At 38.6% G+C, this 26,801-nt stretch overlaps 1 protein-coding gene across 8 annotated transcripts in view; it reads left to right on the plus strand.

Annotated features, from left to right (window-relative positions):
* Window positions 1-26,801, plus strand: part of LOC122557634 (growth arrest-specific protein 2) — a 171,211-nt gene that overhangs the window by 5,680 nt on the left and 138,730 nt on the right. For all 8 annotated transcript variants that reach the window (XM_043705416.1, XM_043705415.1, XM_043705417.1 and 5 more), the window contains exon 3: window positions 24,540-24,661. In XM_043705416.1, the coding sequence (XP_043561351.1) occupies window positions 24,540-24,661 (122 nt within the window). The remainder of the gene's footprint in view (window positions 1-24,539; window positions 24,662-26,801) is intronic.

Consider the following 26,801-nt stretch of genomic DNA (forward strand, 5'->3'; position numbering starts at 1 on the left):
TGGGCAACATTTCTCTTGTATTCTCATTTTTCTTCTCTTACTTATATTTTAATTCATTGTTGTATTTTGTATTCACTCTAACATTCTGACCTGCAGCATATCTTCACAATTAATGTCTTTTCTTTAAGTTTGAAAGTATCTTTGACTTTTTCATATTTGGTGGAGTATATATATGTCTCTGTTCTGTGCTATCTGAAAGATCCCTTTAATGTTTCCCACTAAATCTCTATTGTCCAATCCCTTAAGCTACAATGCCAATTCACTGCCCCCATAATTGCTGTTGTTTAAATTAATTCCCACATTTCTTTTCTTTAAACTGTATGTAAAATTCATTCATGTTATGGTCACTGTAACCCCGGGACATTTGCACAAGTGGTTAGTAATTCGTTCTATCTTATTGATTAATACAGGGTCCAGTCCAGCCTACTATCTGTTTGGTATCTGTGATGGTACTGTTGCTTTAAGAGGTGTATTTTGTCCTTTTTTAAAAAAAGAGGTTTTAAGGCAGAGGTAATGAGCAGTCTACCATAGCCACTAGAGTAAACAGTTTGTGAGGTCATGTTCTTTTTTAAAGTTGGAACAATAGAAGCAGCCTGAATAGATGTGATCAAGCTCTCATAGAACCAGAATTTTCAGTTTTAGCTTTTGGCAGCTGCTGTTGGAGTTTTGAAGAAGTGGAAGCATTTTTATTCTCTTTCTTGGTTACAGTCAAAAGCTGGGGGTTCTCTTTCTGCAGTTTGAGACAGCTGCATTTGAGACATCCTGTTTTCTGAATTTGATTTTTGCCAAAGTTGTGTTTTTGGGAATAGTTAATTAGCAATAATTGCTGTATCTACTATTCTGTTAAGTATTCCAATAGAGTTACATTATTTCAATTCCTTCTTTCATTTGTTGCATTTTAACAATAGTGGATGAACAAAGTGTATTTTGCTTTAAATCTGGTAATGTGACCAAGAAATTGCATCTGGAATGCAACACCTTACATTTACCTTAAAGGAAGACAATGTTAGGGTCTAGACAATCTTCTGAATGTTTTGAGGAGGTTCGGTCTGATCCACAACAGTGCCCTAACATTGGACACTTACTGGCTCCAGATAGGACCTGCCTGAAGGCAGCTGATGAAATAGACTCCTAAGCCAATTACAAATTTCCCCAGTATAGTGGAGGTTATGCAGTTAAATTCTGAGCAATTCGCCAGTGCTACATTTAAGGTTTCAGATTGTTGCATTTCAGGAGAGCTATAATGCAAGAGCAGAAATGTACGACTGAGGCTGTATAAGGCTGTGGTCAAACTGCATTTCAAATATTGTGAGCAGTTCTGGGTGCTTAATCTAAGCAAGGACATGCTGGTATTGGAGGATGTGCAGAGAAGATTTTCAAGAATGATCCTGAGGCTAAAGGGCTTTATATATTAGGAGTGGTTGAGGACTCTGGATCTGTACTCAGGGGAGTTTAGAAGGATGAGGAGTGATCTCATTGAAACTTACAGAATACTGAGAGGTCTGGATAGAGTGGATGTGGAGAGGATGTTTCCACAAATAGGAGAGACTAGGACTGAGGCCACACCCTCAGATTGAAGGGAAAACTCTTTAGAATTGAGACGAGGAGGAATTTCTTCAATCAGAGGGTGGCGAATCTGTGAAACTCATTATCACAGAAAGCAATGAGGGCTAAGACTTTGAGTGTATTTAAGACAGAGATAGATAGGTTCTTGATTAGTAAGGGGATCAAAGGTTGCAGGAAAAAGGCAGGAGAATGGGGATTGAGAAATATATCAGCCATGATCGAATTTTGGAGCAGACTCAATGGGCTGAATGGCCTAATTCTGCTCCTATATCTTATAGTCTATGATCTATGGTCTACGCCCTATAAGAAAACCCAAAGCAAAATCTTTGGTGCTTAAAATGAAGGCTGCAGGCCTCTGGACAAGCTTATTACTTGCAAATTCTCATTTCAAATAATTGGTTGATTTAGCGCAGTTGATCCTCCTGAGGTGGCATTCCCATGTCATTTACCACTCATATATATTTTTCAGAAAATTCGTCCTTAGAACTATGCACTTTAAACCTTATTTCCCGTAAAAATGATTTGACCACATGCAGTATAACTTTTAAAATCATAAGTGAAAGTCCTGAGAAAAATGGTTCCAGATAAAATCAGAATTCCAGGGTCTACTGAAGGAAAGACATATGTACAAATATTACAACCTGCCTTTCCTTCTCTTCAGAGATGCTTCGCATTTCCACATGTATAATTGTATTCTTTAATGTTATATTTTATGTTGCATTACAGATTTCTATGATTGGCTAATTACCTTTTAAGGTAGGAAATTCCTTGCAGATTTGCTCTGTCTCCCACTGTGAATCTGATGGGAGACTTACACCTTCTTAGATAATGGTAGAGTTCCAGATGTGTCAGGCCTTTACTTTTTTTGGGTGGGAGTAATTTCCTGGTTGCATCCTGAGAAATAAAACCTTCAACTGTCCCTTGAAAGTCAGATGTGAAGGTAAGGAAATGCTCAGGATAACAGACTCCCATACCAAGAGTTCCTCTTGCTCTGAATAGTCCCCACACCATGAATAGAGGCTAGTGGGCCAAGAGAATGGCAGTATACTGGAATATACAAAAACCAGAACCCTGAACACCAGAATAACACGTTCAACCAAATCCTAGGTTGGTCACATCATCCAGGAGCTGAAGATATAACAGTTAGAGTTTGGGCAGTTGCAGAGTGTGGAGTATAGGATGAGGCAATTTGCCCTAGTGAGGTGATGGTCCGTTAGAAGTTCTCAACTGACCTAAGTGTGTTAACCGAAGTAGGCCTTTGACCTTTGAATCTGCTGTAGCAATCAACAGGATCAAGGCTGATTTTTTGTCTCTACTTTCCTGCACCGTCCCTTTTTTAATACCCTAATACCCAAAAATCTATCTTCTTCTGACCTGAATATATTCAATACATCAGCATCCAGATCTCTAGGTAGTAGAGAATCTCTAAGATTTGCAACTCTTTAAATGAATAAATTCCTCCTCATCTGACTCATAAATGGCTGATGTCTTATTCTGAGTTGGAACCTGTGTTTGAGATTCCCAACCAGAAGAAACATTTTCTCAGCATCTATCCTGTCAAGTCCTTGAAGAATTTTATATTTTTCATAGAAATCGCCTCTTATTTTTCTAAATCCAGGACTATGCCAAGGCTACTCACTATTTGCATACAGGAAAGTCAGTCATTTAAACACTTGTTGCCATTCCTCCAGGGAGGTAAAGGATTCTAAGGATGTATTTGAAATTACATTTTCATCTACTTGTTGCAGCTAACTGAGGGATACCCTACTTGTAGCTCAGCAAACTCTGGCTGCATGAATACTTTCGGACAACATCAGCATAATCCTGGTTGGGATAATAACCTGAGAAATTAAGGCCGAATAATTTCATATCTGTGTGACCGTGTAAATCCTATCTATAAAGTGATCTCGTCACAAGTGAGGTTCTATTTGATTTGGTTGTATTTACGGGATAGATAAATCTTGCAAAGGTTTTTTTTTATTTTTAGAGACTTTACTCTCTAGTTATTTATCACCTCTTTCCTATCAGATAAAATAAGTTTGAGAAAATTGGTAAAATTGGGAAATTGAAGAATTGCGCTTGTCACCCTGCAATTGTAATCAAAACAAAAAGTTAATTGCTTTGTTCAACTTGGCAATCAATAATTTTACTGTGTGCTGTTCAGAAGGAAGAGTCTTGGTGGGTCATATTTTGTTACACTTATTGTCAAAAATAGTTCAAATTTCTATTTAAGAGGATGTAGAGAGCTGGCACAGATGGTTTCCTTATGTGCTTTAACATTCTATGACCTTTTAAGTATGGTGGCTGGCTGCTGAGTGTCAGTGCAAACAATATGACATTCAGACAGCTTTACATCACCTTATGCTTTTTCATTACATAGTGTTAGTTATGTAACATCTGTTGCTGCAGTAGCCCGATTTGTCCTGCCTATTTCCAAATCCATTTGTGTGTGGGTGTAGATGGTTATCACCTTTGGAGCTGACGGTTTCAGCCATGTATTCGTCAGTTATGCACCTTTTTCTAGATATTCCCTCATCATGTGTGTGGGAGAAGATATGTGTGCAGTAAAGTTAGTGAAGCCCTGAGTCATCATCTTCTCCCAGTGGTCTACCAATACATTGAAGAAATATGAGGTTGGAATGTTCTTTTCTTGAGATGAACTTTGAAGGCAGACCTAATGCAGGAAGCAAGCATGGGCCTGGGTTGAGTTTTCATTCTTCTCAGCTTATATGGCTGCAATGGTAAAATGCCAAATTTTATGGGCAGGGAGATATTAAGCCCCCAGGACCTTCTAAGTTCCAAGATCCAGATGACATGTTTTAAAATTCTCGTAGCTAACACTTTACCCTCTGCAAGTCAGGAGCATCACTCAATTCCTGCTCATCACCTCCATTCAAACTTGAAATTTCAGTGACCGACAAACATTGGCACCAGGATTTAGTGGCGTCTCACTAATTTTTCTCAAAGCTATCCAGGAGGCAGGAGAAATTCTTTTGCCAATGAATTGCAATAAGATATCAACCTAACTGATTAAATCAGCCTGGACGCAGGTGGCTTGCAGAGATCACTGCCCAGCTCAAAAAAACCTGGCTTTCATGCTGTAAGAGGGTGAATGATCTGCTTTGCTCTGCCACGGAATGTACCCATGATGTGGAGGTGTCAGTGCTGGACTTAGGTGAACAAAGTTAAAAATGACGTGACACCAGGTTATAGTCCAGCAGGTTTATTTGAAAGTATAAGTTTTTGAAGAGCTGCTGCTTCATCAGGTAGCTAGTGGGACAGGATACATAGGACACAATTTATAAGTAAAGGATCAAAGTATCATACAACTGATGTGATGTATTAGACAAACCTAGATGGCTGTTAAGTCTTTAATCACTGAGAATGGAGATGCAAGTCTTGATTGATTAATATGTAAATCCCAGAATTTCTTTCAAGTCATTGCCCTGAGATAACTTAAGGTTTTATCAGTATATATAAAAAAAAGGCAACCTCCAGGTTGGGACACAGATAGACTCTAACCTTATACCTTTAATGCATTGTCTGAGCTGAGATGGCACCTTTTTTATATACGGATAAAACCTTAAGAGGGTGCAAAGGAGATTTACCAAGATACTGCCAGGGCTGGAGGATCTGAACTTCAAGGAAAGATTGAATAGACTGGGGTTGTTTTCCTTGGAGCAGTGAAGGTTGAGAGGGAGCTTGATAAATGTTTTTAAAATTGTAAAGAGTTTAAATAGTGGATAGGAAGGCACTTCTTCCATTAGTAGGGAAATCATTAAGCAAAGGCATACATTTAAGGTAAAAGGTAGAAAGTTACATGGAAAGTTTAGGAGAAATCTTTTTTACTAAATGAGTGATGGGAGTCTTGAACTCATTGCCTGAAAAGGTGGTTAAATCAGAAATTCTCATAATACTTAAGCACATAGCTTCCAGGGCCTTAGGCCAAACACTGGAAAATTGGATTAATGTAGTCAAGTCTTTGTGGATTGGTGCAGACATGATGTGCTGAATGGCCTCCTTCTATACTTCAATAGGCAATGAATCTATGAGTTTGCCTACCATCATGTCATTGGCCTTTCATCACAACTAGGAGAATGTATCTGATAGATTTTCATTAAAGGGTTGCATGGGACAAAGACAAACTCAAAACTGGCTTTTTGAGTTGAGTCGCCCTCTGAGCTCAGCCGCTTATACCTTCCCTGGTCAGTGTGGCTGTCTCGCATGAACAGGCTCATTAACTGGTCAGGCTTCAGCCATAACACTGCATGTGTTTAACAACATTAAACCAGATTGATACTTTTTATGAGCCAATTACCATGGAGACTGCTTACATTGTAAGCATTTGAGCAAAGAAATGCTTTGTTCATGAAATAGTTAAGAAATTGAAATAATTTGTAGTCACTGGAGCTTGAAGAAAAACATCTACCTCAGTGGGTTGACGCCTCATATGTATAGTCAGGTTTGTGAATACGTGTTGTCCCATTTTTGATGAGCTTACATTTGTAAATGTAATTACAGTCAGTTGTGGTGGTAATGATTATTCATAACATGCTAATGAATGCAAAAAAGGTTAGAAAAGCCAACACTTGAAAGTGTCTGAGGACTTTAACTCATCAACATGAAAATGAATTTTAGATTCCCGCACAATAATATTTCCCCAATTGCCTCTTCAAAAGATCCAAGTGACCAATCAAAATCCCAACCAGAAACCCTACTGATATTTGGAGTAAAATATTTCTATACTAACAATAACAAGTGATCATCAATCTACTGTATTGTTGTTAAATCAATGTGGTTTGTGGATACCCTTTAGGATTGTCCTTACCTGGTTTGGCTGAGTTACAATGTGGTAGCTGAAATTATCCAGCAAACCACTCAGTTGTACATCAAGCACAATTTGAGATCGATAATAAATGTTGACAGGGACATCCTGTAAGTGAGCTGAATAAGGACTTGTTTCATGTTAGGGTACAGGGGTTCTATTGCAGCAGTTTGAACAATGGTGAGATATACTTCAGTTGGATAGCAATTGTGCTCCCACAGTTTCCAATGCAAGTGTCAATGTATACGGTATACACTACACTGTGCATTGCATTGCTAAGAAGTCTTTGCTTTCCAGATGTGGTTAGTGACTCCTGCATACTCATGGTAATATGTTGGAGAATGCTGCGAATGGACTGAAGTGATACCAATAGACAACTGCACTAGAAAAAAAATGTTTGTTTTATAAGGTGGACCTGTGATGTCTTCAGCTGTAGGCTCTACAATCGAGGAAAGATAAGGCCTGACCCCCTGGCCAGCAGCTTTTCCATTATTGTTCTCAAGTGTTTCTTCTTTCTCATGCTCAGTGATTCAGGTATTCTAGGCGTTTGGACATTTGATATATCCCATAGGCTAAGTCTACCTTTCTTCCTGTTTGTGACAGGCAGTCCAAGTGAATACAATACGTGGTAAAATCTTTGTGTTATTAAAGACCTCTGTACCTCCGAATGTGAAATGCATAAACCAAAAAAGAACACATCAGAATGCTGGTTGCGTTGTAATTTCTGTTTTCGATTCAGAAAGTTATGGGTTTTGAGTTGAGATTTGAAACTGAACTGCGTTATTTGAGCAGGCATGTTAAGTTGACTGCATGGGTAGTGGCTTATGAAGTTATGGAATTCTCAATGTGATTCCAAGAACATGTGGCTGCTTTCTATAAATTTAACTTTGACCTTGTATATAATGCCTGAATGTCTTAGCAGAAAACAGGAGTATCAGTCACAAAGTATCTATTTAAACTTTAGTTATTGAGTAACAACAATCAATGGAGCTATTTGAAAGCATACCAAGTGGATAATTTGTGTATCATGTTACAGAATCATAGAGTCATACAGAACAGAAAAATACCCTTTGATCCAACCAGCGCACACCAACCATAATCCCAAACTAAACTAGTCCCACCTGCCTAAGCTTGATCCATATCCCTCCAAACATTTCTTATTCATGTGTACATCCAAATGTCTTTTAAATGTTTCACCTGTACCTGCATCCACTTCCTCCTCCTGTTCAGACCGCACATAGAGTCATAAGGTTGTATAGCACGGAAACAGACCCTTCAGTCCAATTTCTTCATGCCGACCAGATATCCTAAATTAATCTAGTCCCATTTACCAGTATTTGGCTGGCATCACTCTAAACCCTTCCTATTCATATACCAATCAAGATTCCTTTTAAATGTTGTTAGTGTACCAGCCTCCACCATTTCCTCTGGCAGCTCATTCCATCCACACAGCACCCTCTGCATGAAAAAGTTGCCCCTTAGGTCCCACTTAAATCCTACCCCTTTCACCTTAAACCAATGCTCTCTAAATGTTGCAGTTGTACCAGCCTCCATCATTTCCTCTGGCAGCTCATTCCATACACGCACCATCCTCTGCGTGAAAAGGTTGCCCCTTTGGCCCCTTTTAATTCTTTTTCCTCATAACTTAAACCTAAGCCCTCTAGTTTTGGACTCCCCCACTCCAGGAGAAAGACCTTGGCTATTTACCCTATCCATGCCCCTCATGATTTTATAAACCTCTATAAGGTTATCCCTCAGCCTCCGACGCTCCAGGGAAAACAGCCTCAGCATATTCAGCCTCTTTCTATAGCTCAAACCCTCCAACTTTTGCAACATTCTTATAAATCTTTTCTGAAGCCTTTCAAGTTTCACAACATCCTTCTGAGAGCAGGGAGGACAGAATATTACATAGTATTCCAAAAGTGGCCGAACCATTGTCCTGTACAGCTGCAAATGACTTTCCACCTCCTGTACTCAATGCACTGACCAATGAAGGCAAGCATATCAAACACCTTCTTCACTATCCTATCTAACTGCAACTCCACTTTCAAGGAACTATGAACCTGCACTCCAAGATCTCTTTGTTCATCAACACCCCCCAGGACTTTACCGTTATGTGCTTAAGTCCTGCCCTGATTTGTCTTTACAAAATGCAGCACCTCGCATTTATCTAAATTACATTCCATCTGCCACTTCTTGGCCCATTAGCCCATTTGATCAAGGTCCGGTTGTACTTTGAGGTAAACTTCTTCACTATCTGCCACTCTCTGCAAAGAAATTGCCCTTCATGTCTTTTTAAAATCTTTCTTCTCTCACCTTAAAAATATGCGCCCTAGACTTAAAATCCTCCACCATAGGTAAAAGGCAACAACAATTTATCTTGTATATACCCGTCATGATTTTACAAACCTCTATAAGGTCACCCCTCAACTTCCTACGCTCTAGTGAAAAACGTTCCTGCCTATCCAAGCTGTCCTTATAACACAAATCCTCCAGTCCCAGCAATATCATGATAAATCTCTTCTGAAACCTCTCCAGCTTAATAATATTCTTCCTATAACAGTGGTCAGAACTGGACACACTACTCCAGAAATGGCCTCACCAACATCCTGTACAACCTCAACATAGTGTTCCAACTCCTATAATTCAACGTCCTCTTAACCACCTTATCTACATGTGGTGCAAACATCAAAGAATTATGTACCTGAACCCCAGGTCTCTCTGTTCTATAACACTACTCAAGACTCTACTTTTAATTGTATAAGTCCTACCCTTGTTTGTTTTGCCAAAATGCAATTACTTTGCATTTATACAAATTAAATTCCGTTTGCCATTCTTCAGCCCAATGGCCCAATTGATCAAGATCTCTTTGTGATCTTAGATAACCTTTTTCATTGGAGATATTAAGGACTGCAGATGCTGGAATGTAGAGTTGATAAAATGTGGAGCTGGAAAAAGCACAGCAGGTCACGCAGCATCAGAAGAGCAGGAGAGTCGAATTTCAGACAGGACCCTTCATCTCATGCTCTTCTGATGTTGCTTGGCCTGCTGTGCATTTCCAGCTCCACATTTTATCAACTATAACCTTTTTCACTGTCCACTATACCACCAATTTTGATGTCATCCTCACATTTATTAACCATGCCTTCTGTATTCTCATTGAAATTATTTATATAAGTGACAAACAAAAGTGGACCCAACATCGATCACTGTGGGACACCGCTGGTCACAGGACTCCAGCACAAGAAACAACCCTCCATCATCACTCTCTGTCTCCTCCCATTAAGACAACTTTGTATCCAATTGGCAAGCTCACCCTGAATATGTGACATATACAAGTGAATTTCCCATGTTTACATGGTTTATTTGATGGGTTAATATTATAATAGATACATTCTGCACCTTATAACTCAATGAAGAAATTTCAATGTGTTAATTGATCATTTCTGTATATCTATTTAGCTAATATTTTCCTGGATCTCTAATTCAAATACTCATTCAATATCTTTACGCAAGCATAAATCAACATATTAACTGTTCTTATTAGAAATCTATTACCTGCATCAATTTCTACTGTTTGGAAAACATATTTTAATCTTTAGTCATGCATAAGTGATGGTTACTGTATATTCTATTCTAAACATTAAAATCTCAACTAAATAACTTTAGATTATATAAATTTTTAATCCATTTAACAATTACAAGTTCTGAATTTAGGTTGAATTTAGCTCAAATCTCACCTTCAAATTATAGGGTATAATTAGCTAAGTGTTTAATCAACAGGACAAGACTTCTCATTAGGCTGAAATAAATTGTTTCTGCTTGTGACGAAACATACAGATAAATTCCAGTCATTGATTAGATTTGCTGATAACAGCATCACACTAAATGGCAGCATTCAGTAATTAATTTGTTGAGATCATATTTAAATGCTATAATTTTTTGCAATCATAGTGACAGAAGGAAGTTTTGTGGCACAGTAGTTGCATTTCTGCCTCTGAATTCTCTTAATGTTCCACTTCAGAAATTGAAAGTGACTTCATAACCTGGCCAGATTGAGTGTCAACTTGTAATGCCAAATAAGAGTGGGAGAGACTCTTGATCAGCCAGGTAATGGAGAAGGAATTGGAGCCTACATCATGATTATCCAGAGATCCAGGCTTCAACTTACATACAAAACTAAATGCTACCACAGCAACCCAGATTCCCTGGACGCTGATTGGGCTCAGTTGATTGGATGGCCAATATGGATCAGATGGCTGCCAACAGTATTGGGTTTGACCCTTGTAGCAGCCAGTGTAGATTCAGTACATGTCCCCTTGCCCTACCCTTGGTAGATGTTGTGATGCTGTGAACCGGACCTCCCTTTGGGCAGAGAACTCACCTGACAACATAAAAACCGAATGAAATGCAGATGCTGTAAATCAGAAGCAAAAATAGAAATTGCCAGAAAAACTCAGCAGGTCTGGCAGCATCTGTGGAGAGAAATTAGAATTAACGTAATATAACGTAATAAACATTTCAAATCAAGTGACCTTTCCTCAGAACTGAGGGTTATTGAGTTATATTATGTTAATTCTGATTTCTCTTCACAGATGCTGCCAGATCTGCTGACTTTCCAGAAATTTGTCTTTTTGTCACCTGAAAACATAGTTTGATATCATTAGGATATTTCTAAATCCTATATTAAACATATTTCTGTGACTCTTCGTAATAACTTGAATGATGCATTAAAGAGTAGCACTCTTACACTCTTTTTATCTGTGAGGAGCTAAACATATTTCTTTCAATTCTTATTCTGTTGATCAGACCTTATACATTTGAGATTTTTTTATCTTCTAGCATATTTCTTTGTTAATTGATCTCTTATTCTGTGTAGCTTCCAATCTTTACAAAAAGTTGAATCCATTTGTTTTTAAAATAATTCTTAGTATGGAGCCATTTTGTTTACGTGCTTGATTAACAGAAAAACTCTTGAAGAAATTCACAAAACATTCAATTTCAAGAATGATTTTACTGATGTATAGACTGATGTATAACCAAACACTTGCTTTTCATGATGAATACTTTCTGAAATGGTGGTTTAATGGAGGTTTCTTCCAAACTCTTAAAGAAACTGATTGAATCTTAACTTTCCATTTTTCCCCGGAGATCATGAATCTGGAGTCCACATTTTTGTACATGATTTGTTTCACTGAATGTTATATTCATCAAAGAGAGTGATATTTGCACTCGCACAAGGTACATGTACAGTATTTCCTAATCAACCTATTTGGAAATGCATGACATACATTTGGAGCAGGTAGTACTTGAACCCAGACCTCCTAGTCCAGAGGTAGGGAAAAATACATGGTACATTGTATATTTTCACATTTTCAATATCAAGCACCTGCAAATTAAAAGAAACTTCAACTCTGTTTAACATTTTGAAGGATTCTCACCACATTTCCTACTGCCCAGCATTTCAATATAGTAAAACGTGGCAGTCTCTAACTGTTCCATTTGATAGGTATTACAGTACCTATTATCACAGAACTCATATAAAATTCTTCAACATGCCTCTCATGTTAACACCTTTTAATGTATAATTCCAAATAAGCTGTTAAAGAGAATTTATTGGATACGATAAACACAAGTATTTATATTTGGCACATTTTTGTAACCAAAAGTTTTATGTGTAAAGAGAGACTGTCTTTGCATCCAAGAACCACTCCACAATGTCCACTGAATGAGAACATTTAAGTCTTGTGTTAAACTAGTTCTCAGGACCTGGAAATGGATCGCAATTCATTGAATATCTGAGGAAACAGAATATAGCTGGGTGAAAGGATTTCATTTAAGAGGAGGAAGAGGCTCTTAACTGGGGATCAGCTGAAGGAAGATGGAAATTTTATTATCCCAATTATACTACGGGTTATTATAAATCACTTTCAGTAATGTCACTGCTAAGAATGCTTTTAATAGAATTCTAGATAACAATACTTGAACCGATATACATTTGTTTATTTTTTAATCAAACTGGCTATCCTTCTGTTCTATTTGATGATAATATATATTTTGGTAAAGGATGATATTACCTTTTGCAGGAATGAAATGCAGGCAGCTGAAAGTTGACACTTTATAAATTTTTCTTTGGCTGCAGATGGGATAGGCAGCAAGCCAGCTAAAGACTGGTCAGTTAAACACAGATAAATAAATAGGACTTTAGAGTATTATGGAACAAATAGAAACAATAACTTCAAAGATAGAAAATGTGCTATTATTATTCTTGAACTGTTGAACAAACAAGGAGCATTAAATAGCATTTAATATGAATGACACTTTAATAGATTAAAATGTTAAAATTTATTACCTCCAGTTCTCGGCAGTATTTGTACTGGCATTCATCCTGAAAGAGAATCCAAAAATCTGCAATGTGGAATGCAATTATTCAGGATGAGAATTTTATTCTTGCTGTGCAGTCTCAAGGTGAATTTTTCACAACTATAGGAAATCAATTGTATTCATTTTCAGCAAAGCCCAAAAACAGAAAGTTGCATTATCTGGTTTTCTATTATTTTTCCTGAGGAAGAATTATCCTGTTAAAGTCAAAAATCCGTCTTTGAAACTAGTTGTTGATACTCCAATGAATTTATATTTCTAAGCAGTTAGAGATAATATTCTAAATATGTTCCTTTGGTATGGTAAAACAAGTATTGTGTTGAGTGCTATTGATTTCTGTATCAACATAAACAAATTATAGCTTTGCAAAAGGCAAGTGAAGTTACTTCCTGCCAAAAGACAATTATTAGGTTACAAAGAAATGTCACTGGTCAGGTTGGACATTTTGATATGAGTGTCATACTTACTTGAATTTCCAACATATTAGTTGCAATATATTTTGAACTGTTCAAAATTTGGATTTGCACTGAGTTTTGCACCAATAAACTAAATATAACTTCAGTTGTATATGCAAAATATATATCCGCAAAGCGTATCATTAGAAGTGAGGAATGGAATCATCTAAGGGGTAAATCCTACGGTTATTTTTCTTTTACTACTTTAAGAATAATGCTACTCATTCATCAGCTATGTTTAGAAAGGCTAGCCATTTTTCAATCTTGTTTTGAGGATCTAAACTCTGCTGGCAAGCCCAACATTTATTTCCCATTCCTAATTGTGTTTGAGAAGATGATGATGATGTAATTATTCTCAATAGCACAATTAAGGAAGGGGGTTCCAGTATTTTGACTCAGTGAATGAATGGCAATTTAGTTCCGTGTCAGGATTGTGTGTGACTTGGAGGAGAACCTGCAGGTTGTGGTGTCTAAATGTATCTACTGACCTTATCTCAACATGGTAGAGCTCATGCTTTTGGAAGACATCATCAAAGGAATCTTGGCAACTTGTTGCAGTGCATCTTGTAGCTGGTATACCATGTTGCCACATTTTGACAGTGGTACAAAATTAAACACTCAGATGATACTGTTCAGAAAGTTGCTTCGTTTGAATGATGTGAACGTTTTGAGTATTATTGGGATTGCACTTATCCAGGTAAACAGAGCATAGTCGTTCACCTTCTTAACTTGGGACTTGTAGGTGGTGGGCAGTCTTTGGGATGACAAACAATGGGATAATTGCTACAGAATTACAAATTACTGTTTGCAGCAACAGTATTTGCATTGTTGGTGATGCCTAGAATATTGTTGATGGTGATGTGGAATATTGAGGAGAGTTCATGAAATTCTCTTGTGATGGAGATTTTCTTTGGTTGGTACTTATGTCCAAAGAGTGTAACTTGTCACTTATGAATTATTGCCAGAATGTTGTCCAAGTCATGCAGGCTAGGAATGCTTCAATATCTGAAATAATAAAATAACATGAATGGATTATAATCGGATCCCCTTTCTGGGACAATCCTAGATCTGATATACTTCTAGGATGATTCCCTCAACAATTGGTAGAGTATTAAGAATCTCAAAGATACTAAATAAGACTGAAAGTCTGAACTCCTTAAATACTTGTAGTTGGCTGTGAGAATTGTCAACATATAGATAGCTCTCTTAAAAAGGTTCAGACAGATTATAATATCTTGGACCTGGGAATAACTCCTCAGTAATTTAACCCTGTACCAAAGAGACTAAAGAGTAATGTACATGGATTAATGATCCAGAAGACCATTTTGATAATTTAAATTGTAAATTTCATAGCTGTTTATTAAAGAACTAAACATGTGATTCACTATATAATGAAAATAGTCAATAAGAACATGAAAAAATACTACAAAAAACACTTTTATTTTTCTTAGACTGTCTTGTTTTAAAAATCAATTATTGTTACAGCAAAACGTTTTAAATAAGATATCTACCAATTATTAAAGTAGCATTTACCTTAATTCCTGGGTGAAGACTTATAGAATTAGTGACCCAGATCGGGAGAGAATTATTGTCACTGAACACCAATAATTGTAACTTTACTGTGAGAGCTGCTGAGTTTCAGCAAATTGAAAATTCCAATGATGCTTTCAAAGTTTATTTTCTTTCTTAAGGTTGAATCACTAATTTCTTACATATAGAGGTGGCAACTTAACTGTAATTAAATTCAGCCTCATTATGTACCAAGTAGGGTGAATATCAGTATTAATTTCCAGATAGATTTGTCTTTCTTTGATTTCTAAGAAACTTTTATTTCCATGTAAAACCTATCCATCATTGATTTTAAAGAGTTCAGACTCCGAGGGTTCATGATGTCCAAATTTTACTTAATTAGCTGGGAGATGATGGGAAATGGTATTTGCTGGTCCAGTCACCCAGGTAATGTTCTGGAAGCCCAGGTTCAAAGCCCACCGTGGTAGATAGTGGAATTCAAGTTCAATAACATCTTGAATTAAAAGTCTAATGATGACTGTGAAACCATTGTTGATTACCATAAAGTCTACTCATGCCTTATTGGGAAAGAAAGCTGACATCCTTAACTGATCTGACCTACACGTGACTCCAGACTCCCAACAATGTGGTTGACTTCTAACTGTCTTCTGTAGTGGGCTAACAAATTATTCAGTCATATCAACCACTAACCAGATGGTGAGGACCTGGGCACCAGAAACTATGACAGTAACCTCAGCCCTGTCAACCCTGTGAAGTCCCCTTGCCAAAATTTGGAGACGAGAGCCAAAATTGGGAGAACTGTTTCACAGGTTAGCCAAGCAATAGCCTGACACAGTCTCAATAACACCATCACCATCCCTGGATATTCCTGTCTATTCAGCAGCACAGACTCAGCAGAGGTGATTTCAGCGATATACAGTTGCAGGGAAATCTAGAAATTCTCAACATAGACTCTAGACTCTATGAATTCTCCTAACATCAGTTCAGACATGGGCAAAGAAACCTGCTGACTTCGATGTTACAATGTCTCTCAGCCAATGATCCAGTACTCCTCCATGTTGAATACCACAGAGAGAAAATGTTGAAAATGGCAACAGTGCAGAATGTACTCACCAAGAATGGCTTAGCAGCACATTACTAAACAATGTAGCTGAATGCTAAAGAATATTGCTAGTCACCTGGGAAGATGACAGATGATGTGAGAACCAACAAGAAGGAAAAATGCACTTGACCTCATCCCACCAATCTGCCTGCCATAGAGGCATTTGTTCGTGGCAGTATTGCTGAGAGTGAGCACTGCACAGTTTCTGTGGACATGAAGTCCTATCTTCACATTGAGAGCACCCTCCACTATATTGGTTGGTAATACCACCTTCTCAAAAGCACCAGGGATGGGCAATAAATGCTGGCCCAGCTAGTGATCCTCATATCCCATGAATGAATTTTTAAAAAAGCTGGCTTTCTTTTGAGATTATAATACAGTTTTTGAGTTAGAATAACTTTGTAAAGTTTCTGTTGATTCTGGTTTAGGCCAGTATAAAATAATATTAGCACAAAATAATCTTACTAATTGCTGGACTGCAGTAGCCATCCTGGTGGCAAAATGATTTGCTCTGTGAATTTGCATTTGGATCCATCTTGTTAGGGAGTTTCTTTTTGCTGTAGGAATAGGCAAATCCTTTCGTGCAAGGGCTCATGGCTATGCAGTATAGACAGTATTAAGCCTTTTAAAGAGCTTAAGATTTCTTTCTTTCAGGAAAAAGACCTGACATTAACCGAAATAATTCTTCAGAGGCTGACATCCCATCACCAATCATTTGCATCACCTTTCATTTACAAATGCATAGCCTTTGACAATTGCCTCTCACTGAGTCAATACCCCTTGACAAACATCCTTTTATATCCACCAGGTCTCTCTGATTGGACCACATTAACAGCCCCAATCAGGGAACTCGTATTCTTTGATGTTCAGTTGGCTGACTTTGTTATTAGCACCACATTAACCTTAAAATTCCTCAGTATGGCCAGATTTCTTTACATGGACACTTACACAAGATAGAAGTGAGAAGGACTTTTCAAGGATAATTGGACTAGGCATATTTTTGATTTGATTTGATGCCAAGTTGCAACTGAGCCTTTTTTCTGGTATACTTTATATTGTTTCAATATAACTGCCTATCTTGATATCATTGTTGAAAAGCTGCAGGATAGTTCAAGCCAAGCATTCTTAATCCTTTCTGATGAGAAAAACCCAGAATATTTTAATTCTGTAGAAGGCCTTTGCTGAATGCCTGCTTGTGTTACAGTGTCTTGTGATGACATTGTAAAATATCATGCCCTCATTTCAAACTGAATGCAGAGCATTCAAAATATATTTTTACATTCTCCCCGGAGTAATTGAAAAATTAGGATAACAGTTTGCAATTGTACACAACTCCTGATGTTGGAAAAATGTATCAGAATGCTTTATATGTCTGAGCATGAAATGGAACACTAATAAAACTAAAAGTATTGGTAAAAGTAGAATTTCTATACAGGGCTAAACCAGCAGCACAAGTAAGTGTTCAGAAAGCTTCTGTAGGCTGATAGGGAGGATGCAATGCAAAGAGATTTTGGGAAGGGAATTCAAGAGATGTAAAGGCTGAATGAACATGAGCAACAGCCATTCAAGGCTGAGAAAGAATCAGACAAATTGGGAAATAAGCTAAGATGGACTTGTATTGATAGCTAGACCACCCCAACAAATACTTGGGAGAAGAGTCTGATAGAATGTACATAAGCCAAGCCTCAGGAAGTCCTCAAATATTGATGAAAATAAAGAGCAGTAAATGCTGGAGATCAGAAGGAAGCAAAAACAGAATTGCTGGAGAAACTCAACAAATCTAGCAGCATCTCTGATAATAGAGAAAATATATAGATAGCTATCTATCTATCTTAATATCTCTCGATATAGATAATAGAGAAAATAGTGTTTATGGACCTTCTAGAGAAGGGTCACCAAACTCGAAACATGGACTCTGTTTTCTTCACAGGTGCTGCCAAACCTGTTGAGTTTATTAAGCATTGAATGCTCCTTTGCACTGAGATAATGAATGGTAAGGAAATTGTGATGAGCTGAAACAGAAAATTGAAAATTAATGTGAAGGGCATTCATGTATTGCGTAATCATGAAGATCATTAGAAAATGAAACGAAGTATTATTCAACAGAAAGGATTGCTGGTGGATTATCACAGGTAAAGGGTTGGCTGGAAAATGGGAAGCCTTCAAACATGAGATAACAAGAATCCGGAGACAATATGTTCCTGATTGGGTGAAGAGCTGAAAATGTGTTGCTGGAAAAGCGCATCCAAGGAGCAGGAGAATCGACACTTCGGGCATGAGCCCTTCTTCAGGAATGAGGAGAGTGTGCCAAGCAGGCTAAGATAAAAGGTAGGGAGGAGGGACTTGGGGAAGGGGTGTTGGAAATGCGATAGGTGGAAGGAGGTTAAGGTGAGGGTGATAGGCTGGAGTGGGGGTGGGGGCTGAGAGATCAGGAAGAAGATTGCAAGTTAGGAAGGTGGTGCTGAGTTCGAGGGTTGGGACTGAGACAAAGTGGGGGAAGGGGAAATGAGGAAACTAGAGAAATCTGAGTTCATCCCTTGTGGTTAGAGGGTTCCTAGGTGGAAGATGAGGTGCTCTTCCTCCAGCTGTCGTGTTGTTATGGTCTGGAGATGGAGGAGTCCAAGGACCTGCATGTCCTTGGTGGAGTGGGAGGGGGAGTTGAAGTGTTGAGCCACGGGGTGGTTGGGTTGGTTGGTCCGGGTGTCCCAGAGGTGTTCTCTGAAACGTTCCGCAAGTAGGCGCCCTGTCTCTCCAATATAGAGGAGGCCACATCGGGTGCAGCGGATGCAGTAAATGATGTGTGTGGAGGTGCAGGTGAATTTGTGGCGGATATGGAGGGCAAGGCTGATAGGTGTAAGGAATGCTGGATGACTAGAGAAATTGAGGTTTTGGTCAAGAATAAGAAGGAAGCATATGTCAGGTATAGACAGCAGAGATCTAGTGAATCCCCAGAAGAGGATACAGACAGTAGGAGTATACTTAAGAGGAAAGTCAGGAGGGCAAAAAGGGGCCATGAGATGGCTTTGGCAAATAGGGTTAAGGAGAATCCGAAATGATTCTACAAGTACATTAAAGGCACAAGGGTAACTAGGGAAAGAATAGGATGTCCTAAAGATTAGCAAGGCAGCCTGTGCGTGGAACCACAGGAGATGGGGGAGATACTAAATGAGTATTTTGCAATAGTGTTCACTATGGAGAAGGATATGGACGATAGAGAATGTGATGAAATAAATATTGATATCTTGAACATGTCCATATTAGAGAGGAGGAATTGTTGGACATCATAAAGCACATAAAAGTGGATAAATCCCTGTGACCTGATCAGGTGTACCCTAGAACTCTGTGGGAAGCTAGGGAAGTAATTGTTGGGCCCTTTACTGAGATATTTGCATCATCAATTGCCACTGATGAGGTTCCGGAAGACTGAAGGTTGGCTAATGTGGTGAACTATTTAAGAAATGTAGTAAGGAAAAACCAGAGACGTATAGACTGGGGAGCCTGACATCGGTGGTGGGCAAGTTGTTGGGAGCAATCCTGAGGCATAGGATTTACATGTATTTGGAAAAGCAAGGACTGATTAAGGATACTCAACATGACTTTGTGCATGGGAAATCATATCTCACAAACTTTAAAGAAATAAGGAAGAAGATTGATGAGGGCAGAGCGGTGGACGCGAGCTATATTCAGTAAGGCATTCAACAAGGTTCCTCATGGTAGACTGGTTAGCAAAATTCGATCACATTGAATACAGGGAGAACTAGTAATTTGGATACAGAACTGGCTCAAAGGTAGAAGATAGAGGGCAATGGTGGAGGGTTGCTTTTCAGACTGGAGGTCTGTGTCCAGTGGTGTGCCACACGGATCGGTGTTGGGTCCACTGCTTTTCGTCATTTATGTAAATGATTTGGATGTGAACATAGGAGGTATATTTAGTAAGTTTGCAGATGACACCAAAATTGGAGGTGTAGTGGACAGCAAAGAAGGTTACCTCAGAGTACAACAGGATCTTGATCAGATGGGCTGAAAATGTGTTGCTGGTAAAGCACAGCAGGTCAGGCAGCATCCAAGGAACAGGAGAATCAAAGTTTCGGGCATAAGCCCTTCATCAGATGGGCCAATGGACAGAGAGATGGCAGATAGAGTTTAATTTAGATAAATGTGAGGTGCTGTACTTTGGAAAGGCAAATCAGGACAGGACTTACATACTTAACGGTAAGATCCTGGGGAGTGTTGCTGAACAAAGAGACCTTGGAGTGCAGGATCATAGTTTCTTGAAAGTACAGTCTCAGGTAGATAGGATCATGAAAAGGCGTTTAGTATACTTTCCTTTATTGGTCAGAGCATTGAGTACAAGAGTTGGGAGGTCATGTTGCGGTTATACAGGATATTGGTTAGGTCAGTTTTAGACTGTTGTATGTAATTCTCATCTCCCTTCTATCGGAAGGACGTTGTGAAACTTGAAAGGATCAGAAAACATTTACAAGGATGTTGCCAGAGTTGGAAGGTCTGAGCTATAGGGAGAGGCTGAATAGGCTAGGGTTGTTTTCCTGGAGTGTTGGAAGCTGAGGGGTGACATTATAGAAATTTATAAATCATGAACGGCAAGGATAGGATAAATAGACAAAGTCTTTTCCCTGGGTTGGGGGAGTCCAAAACTAGAGGGCATGAGTTTAGGATGAGGGGAAAGATTTAAAACGACCTATGGGGCATTTCTTTCACGCAGAGAGTGGTGCATATATGGAAAGAGCTGCCAGAGGACGTGGTGGAGGTTGGTACAATTACAACATTTAAAAGGCATCTAGACCGGTACATGAATAGGAAGGGTTTAGAGGGATATGGGCCAAGTGCTGGCAAATGGGATTAGATTCATTTGGGACATCTGGTCGGCATTGACAAGTTGAACAAAAGGGTCTGTTTCCATGCTGTACGTCTCTATGACTCTATTCACCCTCCAGCCCAATTGCTATCAATTCATGTTTCTGTCCAACTGTCTTCTCTTTTTATTTCTGCTCTATGCCTACCTATCATTTACATGTTACCCCTGCTCCCCCCCCAAAAAAAAAACTATTTTCTGGATATAAACCAACATTTTCCTAGCTACCATCAGTTCTGAGAAAGGGTCATCAGACACAAAAAGTTATCCTTGATTTCTCTTCACGGATGCTGCCTGACATGCTGAGCTTTCCAGCAACTTGTGTTTTTGTTTCTGATTTACAGCTTCTGCAGTTCTTTTGGTTTTTAGTAAACCTGTGCCTTCTGGTCTTAGACACATCTGCCATCGGGAAAAGATTCTCACGATCTACCCCATCAAATAATTTTATACACCTCATTCAGATACCCCTCACAGCCTCCTTTGCCCAGCCTATCCAGCCTATCCTCATAACTGAGACATTCCATCCCAGGCAACATCCTGGTGAATCTTCTCTGCACCCTCTCCAATTTCTACCATATACAACTGGTACAGTAAAAAGTGAGACAGCATTCCTCCAGGACCGAAGGTGCTACATGGACAGCACAAACTACATGATCATACAAATGGCAGCATAAAGTGCATAAGAAGTGCAAACTACACAAATTACAGTGTAATAAAAGAATGATAATTAATAGACATTATTCGAGCAGCGATTCAAAGTCGTGTAAATAATTTCAGATGGTAAAAAGTCTGATCAGATAGTGTTAAGAAGCCTGATGGCTTGAGGGAAGAAACTGTTGCACAGTCTAGTCGTGAGAGAATGAATGCTCCGCTATCTTCTGCACGATGATAGGAGGGAGAAATGATTGAGTGAGAGGTGTTTGGGGTCTTCCACAAGGTTTCCAGCACTAATCACTGTGGTACATTGCTTTCAATCACAAAGATAACACTGAAAATTACCCCTTTGCCTTCTAGTTATAAGCTACTTTTCGCATCAGTTTGCCAACTTCCATGTATCCCATGGGATCTTAACTTTTGGACCAGCCTTCCATGTGACCTCGTCAAAGGCCTTATTGAAATCCATTAAACCACAGCAAACACTACCCTCATCAATACATTTAGTCACATTTTCAAAAATCTCAGTTAAACTAGTCAGACAGGATCTCCCTCAAACGACTCCATGCTGACTATACCCGATTAGTCCCTGCCTTTCCAAGTGCTGATTAATTCTGTCTTTCAGAAATGTTTTTCAATAATCTCCCTACCATTGATGTCAGACTAACTGGTCTGTAATTACCTTGCCTTTTTCTGCAGCCCTTCATTGACAAAAGACCCACATGAGCTATCCTCCAGTCATCTGGTACTTCACTTGTGGCCAACAAAGTATTAAGCAACTCCATCAGTGCCCCAACAACCTCCTACCTTTGTCTCCCAAAGCAGCCTGGGATCAGGCACTGGGAATTTATACACGTTCATGCCTGCTAAAGCATCTAATATCTCCTCCTTACTAATCTTAATATGTTCTAGAACCTCACCATCCCAACTCTGTGAATGCAGATGAGACGTATTCATTTATAACCTCAACCATGCTCCATGTAGGAGCAAATTACTGCAGATGCTGGAATCTGTAGTGAAAACAAAAAATGCTGAAGATCACAGTGGGTCAGCCAGCAATCGTGTAGAGAAAGCAAGTTAACATCTTAAATCTAGATGATCTCTAGCATTTTTTTGTTTTCACTGGCTCCATGCCAAATTGCCCCTTTGGTCTCTATACAGGCCCCCACTCTTTCCCTGGTAATCTTTCCCTCTTAATATAACTGATAAAATACCTCACAGTTTTCCATAATCTTATTTGCCAAAGTTATTTTGTAGTCCCTGTTTTCTCTCCTAATTTATTTTTTGAGCAAACCCCTACACTCTTTTTACTCTTGAAGTATCCCCCCTGTTTTTAATGCACTGTACCTGACAGATGTTTCCTTCTTTTACTTTATCAAACTCTCTAAATTCCTTGACATCTAGTGTTCCCTGGAGTTGCTGCCCTTGCCCTTCATTCTTAGAAGATGCTGGCCTTGAATTCTCACTATACTGCTCTTAAAAGATTCCCACTTTCCAAATGTAGATTTACCAGCAAGTGGCTGCTCCCAGTCTATACCAGGTCCTATTTAATGATGTTGAAATTGTCCTTCCCCTAATTTAGATCACATAGCGTCTGCATCATTATTATCCATTTCCATAATGATTTCCAACCTTACTGAGTTATGGTCACTCTTCCCAAAATGTTCACCCACTGAAACTTTAACCACTTGACCACTATCATTCTCCAGGATTAGGTCTAGGAGTGCCTCATCTCTCATAGGACTGTCTGTAAACTGGCACAAAACACTCTTCTGAATGATTTTAAAAATTGCCCAGTTGAATTGGTTTCACACTAAAGTGATCCCAGTTAATGTTAGCAAAGTTAAAATCGCTACAACTATAAACTTATGTCTTCATACATTTCTGTGTTTTATTATATATCTGCTCCTCTATCCCTCACTGACTGTTGGGAGGCCTATAGTCTAATCCCACTAATGTAGTTGTCCCTTTTTTATTCCTAAACTCTACCCAGATGGCCTCATTTGAAAACTCTTCTAGACCATATTGCCTCATTATTGCAATAATGGTTTCCTTTATTAATAATGCAGTGCCTTCACTTCTCTTATATCCAATCATCATGCCTGAATCCTCTATACCCTGGAGTATTGAGTTGCCAATTCTAGCATTCCTTAAACATGTTTCAGTGAATGCAACAATATCATATTCTCACATGCTGGTCAGTGTTGTAAGTTCATCCACCTTGCCAGTCAACCTCCTTGCATTAAAATAGATAGCATTTATCTATCTAAATCTCCCATGTGTCTTATCCTGCCATGTCTTCTCTGCCTAATAGCATTCCTTTTACATCTGATTGTTCCCGACATAATATTAACTCTGTGCCTCAACCTGCTGCAAAATTAGATTAAAATCTCCTGCACAGAAAGATGAAACCTCTGCAGCAAGGGAGATAGTTTGATAGTCATTTGAACTGAAAACAACAGATACTAGAGATCACAGCGGGTCAGGCAGCATCCATGGAGAGAGAGCAAACTTATGTTTCAAGTTTTGATTACTCTTTATCGGATCTGAAGTGTGGATGGACAGTATTTATACTATAGATCGGGGTGGGGGGATGGGGGGGCGGAATTCACAATTTGAAGGTGTTGATCTCAATATTAAGCCTGGAAGACTGTAAAGTGCCTCGTCTGAAGATGAGATGTTGTTCCTCATTTTAGAAGGATACATTTCCCGTAAGAATTTTGATAGTTTGTTGCATTACCATCATAACATAGAGCAAATTTTTAAAAAGTACCACAAAACCAGTTATGCAAATAAAAAATATATAAATTGATGATATTTAAATTTAAAATAAGATTTAGCAAGTACATAGTTATTATTCCAGTGACAAAGGGAACAATCCAAGCAGAATCTAATAGGGGCCTAATTGATTATGGTAGGCATGGACTGTTTGGACTGAAGGGTCTGTTTCCATGATATATGACTTCATTGCTCAATGACTATATGACATGGACTATGGTAAGATTGTGGCAGAGTCATGTGAGATGTATGTGAGAATTATCTTGACAAAAGCAACTCGTTGTGTCTTTTATGTACCTGTCTGTTTGCAAGACTACTGGGAAGTAACAGAACATAACAATCATCAGTTTTAATTTTTACTTTTCTTTCTTTAAGGGAAAGAGATCACTGCAGAAAGTTTTATGGAAAAGCTGGATAATGGAGCACTTCTCTGTCAGCTGGCACAAACATTACAGGAGAAATTCAAAGAAAACAGCAGTGAAAACAAAGCTGCCAAGGTAAGAAATTTACCATCGTTCAATCAATACTGGAAGACATTAAGATGGTGACTTTTTAAAAGATGTTTAAATTTCACCCATAGCAAAAGGCTGTTTTAGTGCTATAGATAATTAATGTTCAGCTGGGATTGTGTATCAAGTTAAATGATTGTTTATATCTGGATTTCTATGTTGTTTCAGGTATATGACATTGAAATAGGTAATTCACAGCCAAACTACTATTGCTGTATTTCAGCATTTGCAGATTGTTTGTGAAGGACTTGAATCAGTAAATAATAAAAAAATAAAGAAAATTTAATATATGCTTGTGATCTACAACACATCAGACCTTCAAATGTAGAAAATGCCAGGAATTCCAAACCAATGTATCAGAAACTGTGTTAAAGTTTGTAACTGGTTATTCTCAATTTTAAAGAGTACATTTTCAGAGCTCCCGAGGGATACTTCACCTTTCATTTCCACAGATCAGGAGTTCCTTTCTGATTTTCCACTACAATTAGATACTGCAAATGATGCCTTTAAAACGTATTGCCATTAAGCTGGCAATTAATAGCTCATTAAATGCATTCTTATATCAATTGCATATAATTGCATATTTCATCCAGAGAAAACTGCTACAATAGAAAGTTGTGGGCACAATGAAAGACCGGAGATTGTAAAATGGTGGCTGAGCCATTTCCAAGGATGGCCTCCATAGCAGCATGTTTGTGAGCATGCCACCACAGATATGTCATGCATGTAATACGAGCATGTGGAATGGACAGATTACTCACTCAGATCCTAATACAGATGTGGTTTTTGAACTGCCATATTGAACTTCACTTAGACGCTTGTAGCTGCATGAAGGCCCCCTTGTTACATTAGTGTCATTTCAATGATCACCAAAGAACTTTCAAATGAAGAGCTTTCTCCTTTCTTTGGCTGCCACAGAGTGATTGGAGATACTGTATTAAGTGTTGGAAGAGTTCGGAAGGGTTGTTGGTGTCTTAGATACTAAAAGAAAGTAGCTACAGAAATAGTGATTGTAATTGGTTGTAATTTTCCAAAAATCATTGGATTCTGGAGAAGAACCAGAGGATTGGAAAACTAGCACCTGATTTCAAAAAGAGAGGGAGGCAAAAAGTGCATAATGATTAGCCTAATATCAAAGTATTGGCAACAATTATTAAGGAACTAATAGAACATTTTAAAAATCATAATCTGATTAAGCAGAGTCAGGTTGGCTTCATGAAAGGGAAATCATGTCTGACTAATTTATTAGAGTCATAGAGATGTACAGCATGGAAACGGTCCCCTTGTCCATGCTGAGGAGATATCCCAACCCAATCTAGTCCCACCTGCCAGCACGTGGTCCATATTCCTCCAAACCCTTTGTATTCATATACTGATCCAGATGCCTTTTAAATGTGCAATTATACTATCCTCTACCACTTCCTCTGGCAGCTTGTTCCATACACGAATCACCCTCTGCGTGAAAAAGTTGCCCCTTAGGTCTCTTTTATATCTTTCCCCTCTCACCCTATACCTATGCCCTCTAGTTCTGGACTCCTCCACCCCAGGGAAAAGACTTTGTCTATTTATCCTATCCATGCCCCTCCTGATTTTATAAACCTCTATAAGGTCACCCCTCAGCTTCCGATGCTCCAGGGAAAACAGCCATAGCCTATTCAACCTCTTCCTATAGCTCAAATCCTCCAACCCTGGCAACATCCTTGTAAATCTTTTCTGAACCCTTTTAAGTTTCACAATATCTTCCTGATAGGAAGGAGACCAGAATCCAATGTCCTATATAGCCACAACATGGCCTCCTAACTCCTATATTCAATGCTCTGACCAATAAAGGTAAACATACTAAACCCCTTTTTCATGATCCTAACTGCCTGAGACTTCACTTTCAAGAAACTATGAAACTGCACTCCAACATCTTTTTGTTCAATTTGTTTTTCAAGAAGGGCTCAACCAGAGTGAATAGAGGAGAAATAGTAGATTTGTTGTACTTTGACATCTTGAAGGCATTTGGCAAGGTTAAGTGGTAAGAACTCATGGTATTGGAGATAGTATATTGGCATAAATGGAGAATTAGCTAATTGTCAGGAAAGAAGTGGAGTTAAGGGCCACAGACTTGTGGAGCCAGAATCCT

Source organism: Chiloscyllium plagiosum, chromosome 16 (genome assembly GCF_004010195.1).
Source record: "Chiloscyllium plagiosum isolate BGI_BamShark_2017 chromosome 16, ASM401019v2, whole genome shotgun sequence".
In the NCBI taxonomy this organism is placed as follows: Eukaryota; Metazoa; Chordata; class Chondrichthyes; order Orectolobiformes; family Hemiscylliidae; genus Chiloscyllium; species Chiloscyllium plagiosum.